This window comes from Trachymyrmex cornetzi, unplaced genomic scaffold (genome assembly GCF_001594075.2).
Source record: "Trachymyrmex cornetzi isolate Tcor2-1 unplaced genomic scaffold, Tcor1.1 scaffold47, whole genome shotgun sequence".
NCBI lineage: Eukaryota > Metazoa > Arthropoda > Insecta > Hymenoptera > Formicidae > Trachymyrmex > Trachymyrmex cornetzi.
In genome coordinates this window covers 2841105-2862913 of record NW_017299509.1, presented here as the reverse complement: position 1 = coordinate 2862913, position 21809 = coordinate 2841105, and the positions used below count along the sequence as shown (strand labels likewise).

The 21809-nt window shown below is 30.2% G+C and overlaps 2 protein-coding genes across 2 annotated transcripts in view; both read left to right on the top strand.

The window, feature by feature from the left end:
- Nucleotides 1–4699, top strand: part of LOC108765023 (synaptic vesicle glycoprotein 2B) — a 14435-nt gene extending 9736 nt beyond the window's left edge. The window contains exons 7-12 of the mRNA XM_018513482.1: nucleotides 1008–1165; nucleotides 1271–1469; nucleotides 1540–1654; nucleotides 2908–3067; nucleotides 3495–3622; nucleotides 4235–4699. Of these exons, the coding sequence (XP_018368984.1) occupies nucleotides 1008–1165; nucleotides 1271–1469; nucleotides 1540–1654; nucleotides 2908–3067; nucleotides 3495–3622; nucleotides 4235–4305 (831 nt within the window). The 3' untranslated portion in view covers nucleotides 4306–4699. The remainder of the gene's footprint in view (nucleotides 1–1007; nucleotides 1166–1270; nucleotides 1470–1539; nucleotides 1655–2907; nucleotides 3068–3494; nucleotides 3623–4234) is intronic.
- A 2741-nt stretch (nucleotides 4700–7440) lies between these two features.
- Nucleotides 7441–14899, top strand: LOC108765006 (sorting nexin-4). Its single transcript, XM_018513462.1, has 10 exons — nucleotides 7441–7703; nucleotides 8230–8336; nucleotides 8533–8749; nucleotides 8825–8930; nucleotides 9094–9203; nucleotides 9963–10100; nucleotides 10258–10468; nucleotides 13609–13741; nucleotides 13820–13934; nucleotides 14696–14899. The coding sequence occupies exons 1-10, from the start codon at nucleotides 7626–7628 to the stop codon at nucleotides 14744–14746; spliced, it is 1266 nt and encodes a 421-aa protein (XP_018368964.1). The 5' UTR covers nucleotides 7441–7625; the 3' UTR covers nucleotides 14747–14899.
- The last annotated feature ends 6910 nt before the right edge of the window (nucleotides 14900–21809 follow it).

Here is a 21809-nt window from a genome sequence, read left to right as displayed (position 1 = left end):
AAATAGTTTCTAAGGAACTACTTATATGCGCAGTTACAGAATAATCGGTGATTATCACTTCCCTTGTGTTACTTGTGAGAAAAAAATTTACTAAATTTTATAAATATTTCTTTGAATAGTCCTAGCGACTGGGATATTTATTGAATATATATATATATATATATATATATATATATATGTGTGTGTGTATATAAACACATATTTATTAGGTACAGGGGAACCGTTAGTTTGTGATTTAATTATCATCTTCTTCATTTATCTAAATATTTATTTACTGTAAGCAAATATTCCGCTACAAGTTTTCAAAGAAATATTTATTAAAATTTAATAAATTTTTTTCTCAATGTTGATATGACAGTAAACAAAAGAATATATTGCATCCCCGCAAGAAAAATGGCACAAAGCAAATTTTTTTAAATTTCTTATCGTTTTGTGCGGATTGTGTCCTAAATACATCGGCCTTCTTTCAAAGTAGAATATAGAATAGTGATATAAGTTGAACTAAAAAATAGAAAACAATTTAAAAAGAGAGGGAAGCAAGTAATTAATTTTAAAATACGTAATTTTCTTTCCTCTCTCTCCTAAACAATTTTACATTTTGTACTTGTGTCATTTTTCTTACGAGGATCCGTATATAAAGAAAACGCGTAATAAAACTGAAAGTGAGAAATGAGATTCGAATCGAGCGACTGTAAAATTAATTAAAGAAAGAATCAGCGTGATAAGAATGATATATACAGCCAGCCTTGACCAAAAATACTAAGCACCTTATTAATTATCATATAACGTTTTAGCTTAAAAATTAATTGACGACATTTGGTGTGTATTATCCTTTGTTTTAAGAAACAAAGGATAACTTTTAAATTTGTGTATAATCCTGATAACCAATAACTGGGAACAATACAGATGAAAGAATTTTAGATAAATGAAAAAAATATAGGTATCTAATATTTTTTGTTAAAGGCTGAATATGGTATAATATAGTGTATTATTATCAATTTATATAGATAAAAAGTCTAGAGGATGAATATTCCATTGAATCATGCGGAGAACGTATACAGGACAAGCTGAAGAATTGTTGCAAACTGATAAAGCCACTCTTTTTGCGACCCAATGTCTTCAGATTGATACTCATATCAATGATACAGCTTGGAGCAACAATAGGGTCAGTTTAATCCTTCGTCTATTTTAATTTTAATTCTAAAAAAATGGAGTCACTAAAATAAATGGAACTTGAAGAGTTCGTTTGATGCCGATTGCAACTGTGCAGATCGAATTCGCTTCGACTTTGGATGCCCCAGCTGTTCGCAATGATTGAAAATTATAAAAATACTGTGATGAAGGACGATAACCACATATCAGGATTGCAGCCTTCATTTTGTTACATGTTAGGTCAGGAAGAGTCGTATCTTAAGTCCATGCATTATGCCAACAATACGATAGGCAATTCTACGACTGTATGCGTTCCGGTAAATCGCTAATTTATAAATGTTGGCCGCGAAACAAATCCCATAGAAATAATGTACATAACAATTTTAGGTCGAGTTGAATTCCAGAGTCTTTATCAATTCCATTGTCATCGCCGTGACAGGTGTTATCGGTTATACTGTAGCCGGTTCTCTGATAACTGTGGTTGGAAAGAGGAAGTTAATGGGTAAGTAATTTGATGTTAAAGAAATAGACATTTACTTAAAATCAAGCAAGGGGAAATTAGAAATGTTGTTGTGTCAAGTGCTATATATTTATTCTTTATATATAATAAATAACAATAAAATCATTATTTCTCAATACAATCAGCTTTGCAACACATTTTGTGTAACGGTCCACAAGTCTGCATAAAGAATTTTTATCTGTCTTTTACGCCACATATATGTATACCACTTCCTAAATTTTACAATACCCAAGTAAAATTTGTACAATAACTGGAATACCGCCTGCTACGAGCAAGGGTTCTTTTAATGATCCAAACAAATGGAAATTGAAAGTAGCAAAATCAAAACTATGGATGTAGAAGTTCAAGCAACCCTGTACAAATCTTATGGAAAATGGGTTTCGATCAAATTACTTCAAACTTTAATATTTTATAACTCAATTCAAGTTAATTAAAAATCCTCACGAGTTATAGGCAAAAAATGTCTTTGTTTTTATTCCAGGACCTTCGAAAAATCATCACATTTTATATGGAAAAATAGATCTTAATAATCAAAATAAATCTTTTTTATTAACATTAGTTATGAATACCGTATAATACATCATGGATATACTGTATATGCAGTATAAATTTTTCAATATTTTGAAAAATATTATGGTATAAAACATCCTGAGAAAAAGCTTTATTTTATTTTCTAATTCCATGAAGCATATTCCCAAAAAGGCAAGGAAACTCATGAAAGTCAAGCATCTCAAAGGAATGTCACATCCACATCGTTCGTTCCGGGTAATTCTAACAATGAGAACGGGTGCAAAACTAAAATCATAAACATACCATTGATAAATGTACAAGTGTAATAAAAAAGATTTCTTTCAATTTTCTGTAATTTTTCATACAAAATATAAAGACTTTTCAAAGGTCCTGGAGCAAAAACTGATACCCGTAAAGACTTTTACGATACTTTTGAGTCACACTTTATCCCCGTAAAGAATTCTAATCAACTTGACATGAGCTACAAAATATTAAAATTTAAAGCAATTTGACTGAAACTCATTTTCTATAAGATTTGTACAGGGTTCTGTCAGTTGTCTTATGTCCATCTCTACCAATGTAGATTAACTTTAATCTCAATTTAATTTACTCTTTATATCTTTTTCTAATCTCTAAGAAAAGGTAAAGTTAATCTACATTGACAGAAACAATCGCATTATACCCGTTTCCGTTAATGATAATTAACTTTAATCTCTTTTCTGCAGCAATTTGCTTCATTGTCGCTGCTACTTGTTGTGGTTCATTGTACTGGACTGAAGATACTAATGGTATCCTCGGATTGTCTTCGGTATTTGTTGCCATGACGAGTATAGGCGGGGCAACCGTTGTTAATATCATTGTCGATAATTTTCCTACATATCTAAGGTATGGCAATTAACTTATCATTAATTATATATATTAATAATAATATATTAATTAAAAAAATATTTCCTTTAAATCGAACTCTCGAAAAAATCAATATAATAAAATCGGGCGCTGAGAGTCAAAATTGCGGTAATTAATGCAAAAAATGTAAGAATTTTTATTCAAGTAAAACTATATAAAAACATCAGACGTTTCGGTTTACTTTCGAGCCATCTTCAGTGGTCCGATTATATAGTTATATAGTTTATATAGTTCATATAGTTTTACTTAAATAAAAAATCTTATATTTTTTGCACTAATTACCGCAATTTTGCTCTCAGCGCTCGATTTTATTGTATTAAAAAAAATATTTATATGGCATTATTTTTCATTATCTTTACCGTATTAGTCATCTATTTGATACATCCATATTTCTTTCTTATTCCAGAACCATGGCGGTTAGTATAACCATGATGATGGGAAGAATTGGCGCAGTAATCGGGAATCTATTATTTCCGATTTTATTCAATCTATCGTGTTTAGGACCGTACGTCATGATCGGTTTAGCCTCTTTAGGTAAAAACAATATTTGCATATTGAATAGCATTTATATTTTTACATTGAATATAATATATATTTTATGTATATCGCGGGGCATCTAAAACGGCTAAAACAAACAACATATGTACCATATATGTCAAAAATTCAACATGTTAGGTAGAAATGGTAACATATTTTAGACAAAAGTTATATGGTTTGAAGGAGAACAGTAATGATAAAATTAATTTTCGAAAGAAATCAATTTTTTATGGTCATATAACAATCATGGACATTTTGTAAACTAGAATCATAAGTTTTTACGCGATATACATATAATAGTTTCTCTAATTATTCTGTATACAAAATATTAAGATAGGGATTTATATAAAAAAATCAATAAATAAGTTACAAAATATTTTACATTTTATTCTGACACATGTTGAAATGAAATAAGAAATATCTCGTAAACTATTAATATTTTGACAATCGTATCTCAATACTTTTATGCACAGAATAATAAGATAAAATAATTGTATGTTAAGAAAACACATTTTTTTCCCTTTCAGTTTTCTATCTGTTCCATAGTTTTGTTTAAGGTTCCCCATCCATTATAAAAATGTTTTTTCACCATTTCTAATTACTTTACAGTGTCTGCATTTTTGGTTGCTATTCTACCCCGGAAAACAATGCAAGATGACAAACCAAAAAATATTGTTTAATCTTTCTAGTTACATAAAACCAGTTGATTTCTTTATTTGTTGTATTATTTTTCGAAAAGTCAATATGTAAATATCTTTTCGCATCTTGTGCAGTTTAATATAACTGTCATCGTTGTTTTATCGTCGCGTTATATCTTCCATTATGTAAATATGCACACTCATTTAGTAAATAAGGCCTATATTCTCCCATCTAATGTATTCTATATACGCGTATATAATATAAACGAAGAAATCATCCGATGTGTACAATACACATTTTAAGTTCATTCCACAACAACACAACAACAACAAAACAAAAACAAAAAACGACTGTAATATTTAATATCTCGTTTAATACTTCTGCCTTTGATTGTTCTAATCTTATTTATCACAATTTTTTGATATGAGCATAACAGCAACGAAAAATATAATTAATGCAACGTATAAAAAATGTAATAAAATTTTTTTATTACTAATGTCTTCTTCATCTTTTCCATATGCAACTGCAATGTCAAGAAGAGCGCAATGAAAAATTGCTGCATGATGACTACTCGTCGGCAAAGATTTCTCTATATAGAGAAAAGCGTATTCAACATCAGCGTAGCTAATTTACTTCGTAGAATCTTTTTTACTTCATTCTGCTCTAATATTATACATATATCTCACGTTATACGCAAAATTGTCGAAGAACATTTCCATATAATTTCAGTTAGGGAAAAAGTCCTTTTACAAGTTAATAAAAAGACATTTTCCTATTAATATCTTCGTTAAAAATGATCAAAATTTAAATTTAAAAAAAGGTTCCAAAGCTTGAAATCTCTACTTTCGAATGGTCAGTATATTTTTTGAATTTATGCGAGTTTTGTAATATTTATACATATATAGAAAACTACGAGCTAAAAAAAAAATGAAAAATTTTCTTTTCACTTTATAGATCTGTAGCGTGCCCAAAAAATTTAAGCAAATTTTTAACTATCCTCGTGAAAGCTTGAAGCTTTCTCTACAAAATCGTTTTTTAAAAATGTTTCTACGATTTTTTAATCCTGAGTTACTCGCGAATTAAGTAAAAAGAAACATTCTGACTTTATTGTTCGTAACTCCGTGAAAAATCAGCATATCGCAATTAAAAATACAGATTCTTAAAGCTAAAACGTTGCTCTATCAAGTGATGTAATTGCTCTTTTTTTTTAAATAGAATATATGGGTTGCTAAAAAAGTGTTTTTGCCGACTTATAAAAGGATTCTTTCCCGTAAAATCATTTTAATTTAATATAAATTCTTTTTAAAATAAATCTAATTTAATTTAGTTTAATTTCACATTACTTTCAACTTAAAGTTATCTGCTAAACAGAAGTAAAACTTCGTAAAAGCTTTCGATGTAAAATAACAGACAAGAATATTACGTTACAATTTATACGTTTATACCCCCATTTGCCCAAAATTTGTCTGTTATTTTAAAGTTAGCTTTTTGTTCATGCAGCTCTCATTGTAATGGTCTGAGCACAAGAATTGTTGCAACATAAATTAGATTTAAATTGTAGACATAAGCGATAACACACAAGCTTTGGCATACATTGTGTAGATGCAACTTATTGTGTCGCTATAAAGAGACGACAATAAGAGTTGTGTTAAGACTCTAAGTTAATTTTATATGTCAACTAATTTAATTTAATCTACAAGGAGAAGACACAGTAAACTATTCACGAATTTCGATCTCTCTCTCTTCTTTAATATCATTATGAATTATCTATCATTATGATATTATCTACATCGAAAATAAATGTTGTATTCAAGCTGCATATTTATCTCTTATACTGTATAATCATACGTATATAGCATATTATTTGACTGGATACTTTGTATATAATTATATAAATTTATACGTAAATTACAATAAATCACATATAAATATGTATAAAAATGTATATAAATCGTTGTGTAGATTCATGTACTATAATGAAGATACTATATAAATACACATAATGTGTGAAGAATTTATGTACATATAATTATATATGAATTATAACAGCATTATACATAATTGCATCTCACATAGCAAGTAAAATCGCAGTAATATTGCAATATACCAGAATTATTACGTAGTACAATGTAATATCACAGCAATTTTGTGACAATATAACGTTTCAAGTAGCAAAATGACATTATTAATAACTTTTTATGATGTTTTATTGACGCTAGAGATGTCATTAAGACGTTATTATCACAAAATTATATGTACACACATAATTTTACGAGTGATATTTAGTTTATTATAACTTTTTCAGTTTATTATAATATTGTATAATAGTTATTGTATTGACAATCAGTATTATTTTCTAATTAATATCATATGGAATAATTTAAAAAATAACATTGAAAATATCAATTTAATAAATTCTTTTAAAAATTCCCTTTAAAACGTTTTAATTTTTCCCAATAAGTGTTACATAAATATAAACATTACATAAATATCACAAAAATATTACACAATATTATAGTGATATTTTTGTGATATATCTCAGTAATATTCCTGTGATTTATTTTCGTAAACATTGTAATATTGCTGTGATATTACTATGATATTACGTGTTACGTGGGATATAATTACATAATGGATTATACATTATGTTATATATATTTTAATATAATTTTGTATAGCGATCTATGATTATATATGAAAAACTTTTTACCGGAAAGCTACATTATATGTAAAAACTAGCTCATTTCAAAATATGTGTTCAATTTATAGATTCAATTTACGACATAATTTGTTCAATGTCCTTTCATACATTAAAAAAATACTACGTACAAGGCTCCTTCAACAAAATGCTCAAATATGATACATATTTATTTTTTAAGTATATGAATTCATCATACTAAAGAAGATCAAAATCTGTGATGAGTTCACCTGATTCTCTTCTTGTTAATTAGAGAAAATTAACTTATCCAATCCTGGAATCATAAAATCGTATAGAGATAAATGCCTCTTGATATCATTAATTTTGATGTTTCCTGCAATTCTACGAATTTTAAAGACCGCGCGTATTCTTACGGTACTGAATTTGTGTTGCAACATGAGTAAACATGAGTATCTGGGATGACTGGGACCGGTTCTCGCCTTCTCGGTCGGAATGTCGGACTGCCTGCCGTGATTGTGCGCAGCAGCATGTTGTCTTATAGCTCTGCGGACTGTACCTAGCTGCGGCGCGAGCGACAGTCCGACAGTATCGATACAACCAATGGTGGCAGTAGGTTGACGTCGGGCGATCCAACGTGATGTGAAAGATTAAAATTGGAGTCCTGCTGGCTGGGCCCGTAGGTAATTACAGGCGACGCAAATCATGGAAGAGGTCTTTCAAAACGGCAATTATCAGAGGGAGGCTAACGCCAATATGACCGCAATGGAGACGCGGAAAGAGGTAAAGAGCTAGCTTGTTTTTCACACGCATTCGTCTGTGGCAAATCGATAAGTCGTTCTCCCATCGCGGTACGCCTTTTCGGAGTCCCGATGCTTCGGCTCGTCGCCGCATAGTTACGCGACTATGAAATTTCGAAAAGAGCCTCCCGAACGAGCGCTCGCTGGATTAGACAGATTTAAAGACGCTTAAATTAAACTATCTAATTTTAATGAAATCGGCGAGAACAGGCGAATGGACGTCACGCAGCGATCATCAGAACACTGCGTAGCGTCCCTCGATTGATGTCAGTGACTTGTGTTCAACTCTTTCCTCGATCCTCAATACCTCTGTATATTGGGGATACTTTCGTACATTGTATAAGTTTGTGAATATACAGCTGTTGCATACTAATGTTTGCTTCATAAAAACCGTGACAATCTTGCATAGCCGATAAGGAAACAGATGGATGACGGAAACAGTTGTATCTCTCTCAAAACTTGCGCGAATGTTGAAAAAAGACTGTTGAATGCCTGCGAATATATTTCAGGACTGCCTGCTCGACCACATGGAGATCTCAATAGTTGAAGCTGAGAAGAGAGCAAATAGAGCACTTAATTTAAGAGAATTCTACACAGTATACCTCATTGAAACTAAGTGAGTAAGGAAGTAAAAATATGAATCGTGTAACATAATGTGTATGACAAAGTTAATTTATTTATTTTAAAGTAATACAAGTTTTTGTTTTCAAAGTATACGAGTATTTATTTCAAACTATATGGTCTTATTTAGAAAATACTGTTGCCTGAAAGACTTTCGTTATTCATATAATTCCATTCTTTTTTTTTTACAGAGTCACTGATCCCGATTTCAAAAACGCGCTCACTAGGATAAGCTCGTTATGGCGGCGATACACCGAGTTTGAATTGCTCCGTGCTTATCTGGAGATTTCTTATCCGTACATCGTTTTACCACCGTTACCAGAAAAGAAAGTTCTCTACGCTTGGCAAAAAGTAACGACTGATACATTCGACCCCGACTTTGTTGACCGGAGGAGAGCTGGACTCGAGGTACGTTTTTAATTTGTAATTATAACATACAAAAATGTTGTACTGGAAAAATAAAAAAAATGTTTCTGTATACAGAATTTTCTTATAAGAGTTGCTTCACACCCTATACTTTCGCGGGACGAACATTTCATGGGATTTCTTCAACAGACAGACGGTTGGAGAGAAAGTGTTAAAGAAACAGGTAATTCTTATTTTTGTGTATAATAGAAAAGATTGTTACAAAATTAAATTAAAAAATAGTAGTTAAAAAGAAACTAAGTAAAGTTTGTCTATAAAAATTAATAACTTGAAGAATATCTCTGATAGCTTTTTGTTGTAATAATTATTTGTTGTTTGTTGCGTAGGGTATTTGCAGATCGCAGAATCGAAACTGAAAGCGCTTAGTGTAGCGGTGCGACTAAGAAAGCCAGACAAACGGTTCGAAACTGTAAAAAATTATGGAATTGAACTGCAGGTAAAAGCTGTGAATCAAAATATTATCTTTGAAATATTATATATTTTATCTTAACAAACGGATCTACGATTTTTTAACGTGCAGCAATCTGATAATTTGTTTCTTTGCTTATATTAATATCTTCTTAATTATGCAGCTTATACATATATGCAAAAACAGTTATATCTAAAAATATAAAAATATTAGATATTGTTACTTCTGAATTCATTAACTTTTTGGTTATGGACTGAACATTTTAAGAACATATTGAAATATAGTTGCAGCTCTATATATATATATATATAATATAAAATCAATCTATATACAATATAGTATAAAATCTATATATATTAATAAATCTATGTAAAATCTATATAAAATCAAAAGAAAAAGGGGTCTAATTCCAAAAGAAGTTAAATCCCTATTGTTGCACAAATAGTTATATTTATAAAGCCATATTTAATAAAAAAAGCAGATTATTTGTTCTAAAATTAGGAGAAAATACTTTATCCAGCTGCAAAACCAGTCAAGTGAATTCTGTATTAATAAACAGAAATTATATTTCTTGTGCCACGTCATACAAATTTAGTGTACACTAAAACAATGAATTTTTTTTAATTTTTCGCAAAAGATCTTATTTATAGTTTAAACGAATAAAATTATGCAAGGTTTTTTCTCTCGTTGAAAAAAAATTTCAAATTGAAATAACGACTTTTACCAATGGACTCAATATTATAATGCCGGTATTGTTGATGTGTCCTCAAATAATTATTTTTACAGAATAATTTGTGTAATCTGCTGCGAGTACGCGCGCGGCTTGTGGAAAAGCAACACAGTCTATATAAGTTGCACGCAAATTACGGGCGTGTCTTTAGCGAATGGAGTGCCATAGAGAAAGGAATAGGCGACGAACTACAGGTATTCCTTATCATAGAAAATAACGCTGCGATACTGTTAATAAGTAAAAAACATCAATATTATTAAAAAATGGAAAAAATAACGTACGACTTAAAACAAAAAGAAAACAAATGCAATTTAAGTTTGCAAAACACCGCATTACAGCTTATTTTCTTAGAAATCGGGACATTACTTGGACTCATTAGCGGCTACGATAGACACTACACTCGAAGAGGAAGAGCTTATAGCAGATCAGCTGAAGGAGTGGCTGTTCGGTGCATCGGCGTTGCAGGCTGTGGTTAGACGCAGAGAAGCCCTGCAATTGGCTAAGGATGAAGCGCATGATGCCTTAACTACTACGTTCGAACAGAAGGACAAAGTCATGCAAGGTATGTAGTGAAACCCATAACTTTAAAAAATATAAAAAACGTAATAAATCTAATCGAAACAATTGTACACATAATACATTTTAATTTTTTAATGTAATCATTAATTTTGTTCACTGAATTCCATAGAGCAATTTATAAAAACAAAAAATTTTCTTACACTACTAAAATAGTATACTTAAAAATTTCATTTTTTATTCTTATAGTATTTAATTAATATAGTATTTAATTAATATAGTATTTAATTCAGCAAGGTATTTTATTTAGCAAAGACGCTTCTGCTGAAGTGTTTAAAAAATTTAGGTAGATACAGATATAAAAATAATTTTATTGGAACATTAAAATAGTTATGTAGGAAACTGAACAATATATGCTGCAAAAAATTTTGACGTTTTAACAATCGTTCTACGTAATTATATTGGTAATCCAATAAGAAGTATGCAAAGATCGGTCCAAAAATTGAACTAAATAAATTTTTATAAAATTCTCTCTCTTACCAAACGTTCTACTAGGTTAACTAGGTCATATACATATACATTGAATCGTATTAGTGAAAGGATTTTATATATAAAGATGACAAAGATAACCAATTTAGCGATAATTTAGGACAAAGGTCTGTGTGCCGCTCTTTCAATGTTTTGTTATTCTTGGCAATTTCATTTAAGATGATAAATGTCTCTGTGATTGGACATGTGTATGTACATCAGACATTTACATGAAACACATACTTTATTTATATTATTATTAATCTCAAATGCCTTTTTATAATAAATACAATATCATAATTTAATTGAAATCTTTAAATACAATTAAATTATAATATTGTAATAAAAAAAGCATTTCAGAGATTAATAGTAATAAATTTTATGCAAAAAAAAAAGTATCCAGACATAGAGATATTTATCTTATTAATTTGTTAATCTTGTGAACTTCGCAGTACAATCTTTCAATCATTTGTTCTACAAGCTCTCGGTCTTTTTGATTAGCTTTTTTCTATAATAAATTCCAAGAAGTAGGGTGATCTGTATAGGTTCCATTTGTGCGCCATTGTTCCGCTACAGTTACGTTATACTTTCAGCAGTATAATTTTATGACCCAGTAGTGGAATGTTTGATGGAAGTTTTATGAAAATCTATTTAATTGAACATTTTGGACCGATATTTGCACATTCCTTTATTTTCAAACCTGTATGTATAGCTAAATTATCATATACTTTAACAAAATCCTTATCTCTTTTTTCGTGTATCTACTTATTTTACAGTACTGACTATACAGCTCCTAATGATTATTTTTTGTTTTTAACATTAAAATTCGATTTGCACGGAAAAATATTTATTACTGGTGAAAAAGTTATCTTTGCAATGTTAAACTATGTTAAAGATAAAAATTTTTAATATTTTTTTCTAGAAGAATTGAACTTCTAATACAGAAAAGTTAAGTTACTATTCTAAAAAATGTATTAAAATAAAAGGTAATTATATTTTAAATAAAAAAAAATATAGTTATTTTTATTATTTTATTTTATCGTTTTTTATATAGGTACTTAAATTGTCCTAGAGACAATTAGTCTGTAGTGTAAGTAGGACTTACACACAGACGATTTACGTGTCATTGACACATCATACTACATAATATACTACTACATCAATATCTCACGTACACATACACATAAATTTTTGTATCATGATAACATTAAACACCTAAGTCCAATTCTTAGGGTGGTATTCATAGTTGATTCTTATATTCAAGGCTGTCTTTTAAGTACAGTTTTAAGATGTCACGAACCAATCAAAGGACCGTACTAGCATCTTAAAATATTACTTAAGACGATCTTGAAATGAGAACGAATTATGAATACTGGCCTTAGAACTCTACGTTGTTTCTTCCTGCAAATTATTCTGTAAACTACTATTTCGTAAGTACAGATTGCACAGCCTTTGTGTTGTGTAAAATTGTAAATCAAATGTTGTCACGACAGCTCTAGAGCGCCATATTGGACTAAAAAATGGTAAAGATGTCAATTTTAAAATTTTTTGTCATTCTCAGCATAAACTCCACCTCACAGAAACGTATTAATGTATGTACTTTAATTCTGGAAAAGGATTTTCGAATTTATTAAGACAAAAAAAGTAATTGTACAAAAATTATATGTTTTAGTCGGCTATACAGACAGCTTTAGGATCCCCTTAAAGGGATGCTGGAGTTATCGACGGAACGCTCATTCTCTCTCCGTATTTTTCCAACCATTTCGTTTTCCTTATGCAGAATAAAAAATCGTTCACCAGAATAAAAGAAAAAACGCAAATAGTTTTGGGAAAGTACGAATCTTTATGAAAATCCCCCAATAATTGTAAATTACAGTTTCCAGTTACTACGTAGGTTATTTTATTTCTTCACGTATGTAAAATGAATTCAAGTATATATCCAAACAAAAAGTACTTTCCCACATTTGAGTTTAATTTATAAGAATATCATGAGACCTTCAAATTATGATTTTGAAGCTTACAAGAAAATGACACTACAAAAAAAGTACGATTTGAATGTACAATGTACACAACCTTGCAATCATGCGATATATAAGATATAGCAGAGCAAGAAATGTATGTAACGCTTTTTAGGCTTTTACGGATATTATCTTCAGAAATACCAGACAGTTTATGGGTTATCGTCATGTTTTCATCCATTGCTAATGCCAACGTTCGTTAGCGAACCTTTGCCGTTTACTTCATCAGGACCAGAAGCGTACAGTATCAGTGCAGCGCTGCCCGCCCTGAAGTAAACGGCAAGGTTCACAAAACGTTGGCATTAACAATGGATAAAAACACGGCAATAATCCACAAACCTTCTAATATCTTTGAAAATGTACGTAACGTTTTACTTAATGGTTTACTTAATATACATAATATTTTATTTAATGTATGTTTTCTTGATTGTACATACGTAATATTTTCTTTGGAATTAAAAATCTGTTTTATCGACATCAATCAAATTCAGCCGCTCCTATGGTGCAAGTAGTCTACTTGCATCATGAGTCGCTCCAGTATCCAATTTTTTAATTTTACATATTAAAACTGAGCTCGAAATATAATGTCTAAATGTGATTTCTATGTGTATTTTCGGGAATGATAAACTTTATTCTCAAGGTAAAACTGGTTTGATGTCACGCTTATTCGGCTCTGTGGACACCGAAGAGGTTCGCGAGTTGAAAATTCTCCAGCTGGAGCAACGAATTGCGCAGCATGATGAAACTGTGAAACAAATGGACGAAGATTTGAAGTAAAATCACGTTTCTAGTTGATTATCTAATGGATATTCGTTACGAAAAAGGTTAATAATTTTGCAATCATTATGCAGGTCTTTCTCTATTAAAGCTATGATGGACATCGACAGATTCCAGCATCAAAAGATTGTCGATCTAAAAGAGACTTTGGCAGCTTATTGCGTTCTGCAATTTAAGTTAGCTAGAAAGGTCGATATATTAAATTTTATTTCAAATATTCTATATAGTACATATTTGAATCGGTCATTTCAAAAATCCTATAAATAAAAAAGATTAACTTTTGGAGAAATAAAAAACTTATTAATTTTTACAACCGTAGTACTAAAAATGATACAAAATTTATAAATATTTTTCATTATCTTATACATTAAGTGAGTGGAACAAATACTACCTTTAAAAACGTATTTCCAAAAAAAAAGCTGGAAAAACGATATATGTTTCTCAATTAGAAGTATTTTTGTACATGTAAAATAAAATTTTTAGTTAGAAAATTCAGTAAATGTAATGAGACTTTTTTTTTAAGGATATTTTATAAAATAACGTGTTGTCTCCTAAGAAAGATGTTCATAACTTTAGTTTTCAAAAATAATATATGTATAATTAATACAAAAAAAACGAACATTATATCGTAACATAGAACTCTAGCATGGTAAAATGATTCATTAATAAATATATTATTTTTGCAGAATATAATATAAGAAAGATAAGTCATCATTAGCCTCCGTTTCTTATGTAAACTATGACTGCAATTTTATAGAATTGGTAGGAAAGAAGTGCTTTTTTGATGTAATTTCTGAAGCGAATTTTGTATCTTCCCTGATTTCGAATCCCATAATATCTCAATTTTTATTTCATATGTACAAAAATTGATAAGGTTTCTGAAATAACCGATTTATATTTTTTTTTTTTGCAATATTCCTTGAAGATAATATTACTCTTCATTATTATAGGGTCTCCAAGCTTGGCAGCATATCAAAGGTTGTCTCGAAAGTATACCGTGAAAAAAATCGCGGTACTTTGCGGAACAGACTGTCACAGAACAATAATCGTCTCTACGTTTCTCATATAACATATATTCCTGTATCTTGTAAGTTCACTCATGCAGTACGCTTATCACATTAATGTACATGATTGTTATTATTTAAAATGTGAGACTATAATTTTAGTACATCACTTACGCGGAAATACTTAATCGTGTACACCAAATTACGATGCGAATCGTAAGACTTGTAAAATTTGCTATATGCAAATGACGATAGATATAATTATTGTGATGTAATTTTTTTATACACTGCCCTTATATCGTTCGAGGGACAAGCATTTTAATTCCATTTCCACAATTAAATCAAATTTAATTGCTTTCGTGTAGAATCATACTTATTTACAAATATAAAATATATTTATTATAATATAATACCCATTATCCAAAATTAATATATACAATCAGATAATTGTATTATTATTTATAGTATTTATTTTATATATTTCTATTTATCTTCAGTATTATTGTTACGTTACAAAAGTTGGAATTTAGAAGACGAACCTTTCCCCATTAGTACTTTTCTCAGTAGATCATATCATATTAGCATATAAGATTTATATATAAAATTAATATTATTTTTTTTTTATTACATATTTTGCGCGAATCTCAAACATATTTTGCAAAGTTATGCATAATATTCTTATATGAAAGAATTCTTATTTAATTATTTATTCCTATTGCACTAAATATAGAAAAATGTACAATTTCTATGTACTCTTTCACTTTATATTTATTTTATATAGGGGCGTGGCTATATTGTCTTTTGTATATATACTATACATTTTTATATTATCTGGCTTTATGTTATATAAGCAGACAATTAAATATATATGATTCAATATGATCTTTATGTCTTTTTATTGACTGGAATAGTATTTTCAAATTTTATTTTTCTAGTAGGATAAATATTTCTTGTTCCTTTTTACTTTTTTCTTTATTTTTTTTTTATCTATGCGATAGAGGTTCATCTCCAATATATCAAAGAATACAACAGCAACTTTAAGTAAGTAACTTAAAGTAAGTAAAAGCACATTTCAGATTGCATGCACATAATCTCATTCATTATTCTAGTTTTGCTAATAAATCAGTCAATTACATAACATTAATTGTATTACACATTTTTAAAACAAAGTATGAGAGAGAGAGAGAGAGAGAGAGAGAGAGAGAGAGAGAGAGAGAGTACACATAACTAATTTTGATTATTGTAAAGCAATAAAAATTTCTACAACTTCATAAGTAAATCTCTTTAACGAAGCGTTCACGAGCATACAAAATTTTTGTTTTGAGATCCTGAATTCATATTTTAAGGTTCCTGACCAGGCCCCTCGAACTCCAATGTAATTTGTTGTACCACCGTTGATCGTGGTGTCATCTAATATGAGTCCGCGAAAAAGGAGGAACTAAAAATCAATATGGCATTACCTGTTGTTCACTGTTGTTACATCTTGTCACTCAATATCAGCAAATCGTGAAAGAAATAAAGAAGCATCGTCTCTAGCATTATTGAAAATGTTTCGCGCTAATGAAATAACTATGGCAGAGAGAAAATAGATAAAAATATTGATTGTACCGATCGAAGCTGCCATAACCGAAATATTGTCAAAAGATTTAATTATAGATAGTGAGAAAATAATAGCAAACATAATTGGTGTCAAATGTTTATTAAAATGTTCGGAGTGGATTGAACAAATTAATAGTGAACCAATTTTACAAAGTATACAACTAGCTATTGACTTTGCAGAAGTATCTTTTGCTTCACTTTATCATAAAATTAACATACAAAAGAAATTGCGAAACTATTTAAATGTGGAAGCATTTTTAACACCAATTAGGCATTGCCAAACTTTAAGAACTGTTTTAATACAAGAAACTGCACGATCGTTTATAACAAATAACAACAAGTAACGCCATATTGATTTTTAGTTCCTCCTTTTCGGCGGACTCATATCAGCATGGCACCACGATCAACGGTGGTGCAACAAATTACATGGGAGTTTGGTTTGAGGGGCCTGTATAGCCCTACCCGAACCGCCTGAACGTTGCTATACAGAGTAGCTCAATTATGTGTCTGCCCCAGGCGTAGCTCAGCGTTGCTCTGTTCAGATCAGTCTCGACCCCGACCCTAAAGCGATATCACGAGTGAGGACATTTGCCCCCCAGCGTTAGTACAGAGCAACACAGTGACTCAAGTCGCTGTATGATCGTATTCATATGTGCGCAAGTTACTATACTAATATTCACCGAGTTATTATATTATTATACACATATCGTATTCGTATGAGTTGCCTTTTAAGACGCGTGAATGATATACATTTGGATGTAATAAACGCTTAGTATGCTCGAGTTGTACTACGTAATATATCACATAGACAAATATGTTATTTCAATCGATTTATCGTATGTACTTATGGTGTCAATTGATTCCTTGATACATCTAGACGATACCATGGTGCAATCACGAGACTGTTTGCGCCATTCTACTTAATAATTGTTTTTTTTTTCGTGTATATGTAATCATATTACATATTTAATAGAAAACAACTGTAGTACTAGCTTTATGTAAAAGTTTAGTAAAACATTTTTGTTAAGAACTATAGTTTGCAATTAGTTTAATAGCGTTTTCAAGTGCAGTGAATTTGAACTTAACCCAGATCGGTTAACCTGAAAGTAGAAAGTAGAAATGACATCAGAAATCAAAGTAGAGCATATGACATTAATCCGATCTAAGTTAAGGTCAAACCTATTGTATTTGAAAGTAAGGGAAAAAGATAATAAAGATCAGATAAATCAGATAAATTTCAGACACCCTACAGGTATCTATCTGTATTTGTAAAAAATCGATATCTAAAGATATTCATTTAGACGTATGAACAACATCCAGTAAAACATGTGAATAAAAATAAATAAAGAATTTTACAATTAACAATTTATATACTTATATTATTTACATAACAAATAATATCACATAAAAATTTAATCAATATGAGAAAAGCCACAGTATCTTACATTAAGTACTCTACAGCATTACATTCCACATAACATAAAAGATCTATCTCTGTAACATTCATATATTGAATATCTGTAATACACATGCAATTTATATCAATTTCATCAGGTCAATTGAATTAACTTTGCACCATATTTCTATAATATTTATAGGTAAGAGAGTATTTAGATTTTATTTGAAAATTAATATCGTATCTTGCGCAATTAATTTATTACACGTGATGTCGAAAAGCGTGTACACGCGACACATTTCAAGTTTAAGTCGCTTTCATGTCTATGAAACCAGGTTCCAAAATCATCGCTTCTACTTGATTTGATTTAAACGCATGTTTTATACATTACGCAAGGGTGTGTTTAGGAATTACACCCAGCTAACTCAAGTGTGCACTTTTGCTGTAGTATACGCAATGTAAACCATAGCCTAAAATTATCTGGTTGTAATTCCTGAACGCATTTCAGTATGCTTGCTTAAGGGGATCCTAAAGTCATCTGTATTACTGACTAAGCCATATAATTCTTGTATAACAATTATTTTTCCCTCTTTTGCCGATTTGAAAATCCTTTTCAAGGATTAAAGTATACGCATTAATACATATACGTGTCGAGGTGGAGTTTACGCTGAAAACGGCAAAACATTTCGAAACTGAAATCTTTATCACTTCTTATGGCTATTCTACAATGTACTTTTTGTTTCCTGTTTCTTCCTGTTTGTCTCTTGCCTTCTTGGTGAAAAAGGCAAGAGACAAACAGCAAGAAACAGGAAACAAAAAGCACATTGTAGAATTAGCCTTAATCTAATATAGCGCTGAAGAACTGTCACATCGTAACAACATTTGCTTCATGTAAAAGAGCTGTGCAATCTGTACTTACGAAATAGCAGTCCACGTAGTGGTAGTTTGCATGATGAAACAGGGTGGAGTTCTTAAAATTCTACTTAGACGTCTAATTAAAACCTAACTATTATACGAAAATTTATGTGTATATGTGGCATGCATGAATGAGATATTGATATAATATGATGTATCAATGACACATAAGTCGCCTGTGTGTAAGTGCTATTTACTATATGACTAATCGTCTTTAGGATCCCCTTAAAGTCGATTTAATTATTATATATGGTGATAATTACATCACGATATTTGCGTACTATTACAAAAATGAGATATAAATTTATTTTTTTTATCAAAAATAGTAGACGGGAAAAGTTAAATAAAATTTTAATTCAGTTCTTTAATTACGTTTTTAAAAAAAATATTTCACTGCGTATTTATAAAATTAGTAATCGTTTTCACAAAATATTTCCAACAAAAATTAAATAAGTCCATTTTTTTTAATTTGCATAATGACGCTAAATTTTTTTCTATCATTCAACATCACATTGTGAACAATTTTATTGCGATAAACGAAGAAAAGTACAGTAAATCGAAAAAACGGGAATATACTGAAATTGATCGTAATAGCTGACGGTTCGTAGCTTTGAACTTAACAAATTAATTCTCATTTCGAAGCCATGAAATTTAGGACGTATCATCCACATAAACATCCATACAATCTCCATAGTTCCATCAAGAGTTCCATGCAGCATTTATCTCCACGCTGGAACTGCTGGAAGTCAATTAGACGTCCATTAGAGATCCATACTAACTCCATGATAGATAATCCATTACAAATCCACGATGGATGTCTATCAGACATCTATTATGGATAGTGTTATACATGGTGCCGCCAGGAGATGGACACTTGTTTTTCGTAAGAAGAAAATGCCATGGACTCCTATAAGAGGTCGTATGTAAATTAAGTAAGTTCCTCATATTTTACAAGCTCTTTCGAGGTTGCTTTCCGGGTCTCTGAAAAAATTGTAATCGTCAGAGTATGCTTTCTATCATCTTGTACTCTGTCGAGACGAAGATAACGATTTTCCCGTCTTCTTGTATCTTGCTGACAATGGTCCATATAACGTCTGTTAGAGCTTTATAAAACATCTATAATTATCATTGATCTATATAACTCTTAGTCGTTTATCAAAACTCTATAAAATATAATTAATCCATATGACGTCTAATAGACATCTATGAATACATTTAATAGAGGTCTTATGGACATATAAAATGCGGAACTCTGAATGTCTAATGGATGTTTACTGGAAATTTCATGGACATCTAATGGAGATTTCAAATCTCTATGATTCGAAACCTGCATGGATGTCTAATGGACGTTTAATAGAGGTTTTTTTCCGTGTGATATGCAACGGTATCGTTTCGTTTACACATTATTTTACATCAAAATTTTGTCTTTGTATGTCAAAGAATTTTCTTTCCACAAGTTTTTCCGAAACATTAATTCTTGCAAAAGATTAATTTATAAATACGACAGTTTCGCATGAAATTTATATGAATATATCATTTTCTGTCGTCAAGCGAGAATTTATAATAAATATAACACTAATAATGTATCTATAGATACGCATTGCTATCTACTCTATACGATTCTACTTCTATCCTCACTCTCCATCTTCCTCAAAGATTCGGAAATACCAATCAAGTGACCCCATGTTTGATCATTAGATTCTTGTTTAACATTCGACAGTGAACAGCAAGAATAAAATGATACCTGGAAGCACTCGAGTGATATTTCCGAACGTAACTTCACGCGAGTCTAGTGAGTATATATGGAAGGAATTTTGTGCATTATTTCAAGGTTCGTTATTCCAATGTATAAGAGTTTAATATTGAATTAGGGAAAAAGTCTTTTTACAAGTTGAAGTATAATTGAAACATATTTTTTAAATTGTTTACAAACTAAATTGTTTAACGTCAGACGCGCGCGCGCGCGTTCGTGCGATAAGGATCTCAATCTGTATTCTTTGTTTCAACATGTTCTTCCGTTCATAATTTCCTATCACCATATCTAAATGCATCCGCATTGCCGTAAATTTGGTAGTACATATAAATATTTTATAATTTGACGCTACCTATTCTCGTCACGGGCCGAAGAATTGGTTTACAACATTCTTGATATTATGGATTGCCAAAAATTCATAAAGATGGACACCCTCTTAGAATGATAGTTAGTTGTTTAAATAGCGCCTTTTATCCATTAGCCACTTTTTAAAAAAATATGATAGAAGAAAGTAACAAAAGATGCTTCAGTTATATAAAGGATAGTTTTGATGTAGCTGAAAAACTCAATGGATTTGTAATTACGAATAATTTTAGTATTGTATCGTTTGACGTGGTATCTATGTATACCAACATTCCTACCGATTTAATTATAAAAAGCACAGAACGAAGATGGATTCACATCAGAAACAAAACTTTGATACCAATCCATGAGTTCTTAAGCGCTGTTTCAATCATTATTAATTCCACTTATTTCAAATTTGATAATATAAAATCTTTAAACAGATTTTTGGCATGCCCATGGGGTCTCCACTGTCTCCGATTTTAGCGAACATAGTACTGCAAGATTTAGAATATGAAGTTCTTAAAATTAATAACATTGTAACTGATTTTTATTTCCGATATGTTGACGACATTGTATTGTCTATTGAAAGTGATAAAGTAAATAAAAATAAAGATAAATTTACCCTAGAAGCATTTAATGCTTATCATGAAAGAATTCAATTTACGGTAGAATTTGGTGATGAGAGTGGCATAAATTTCTTAGATGTCAAATTGATAAAGCAGAATGGAGTAATAGTTCTGGACACGTACAAAAAACCAACTCTCTCTCTCTCTCTTGGGGAGATATTTAAATTTCTATTCGAGCCATCCTATAGTACATAAGTGGGGCGTAATCATTGAGCAACTTGACCGAATAATAAAATTATCACATTCGAGATTTCAAGAAAAAAATATCATTAACTTGATTCATACCTTATTAATGAACGGGTATCCGTTATAATTCATTTTTTCAACCATTATTAACAGAATAAAAACTTTAGAAAATACAACCAATACAAATAGGAGTAACGAAGATAGTGACATTGCAAAGAAGTTTGTTGTGTATTTCGTTGT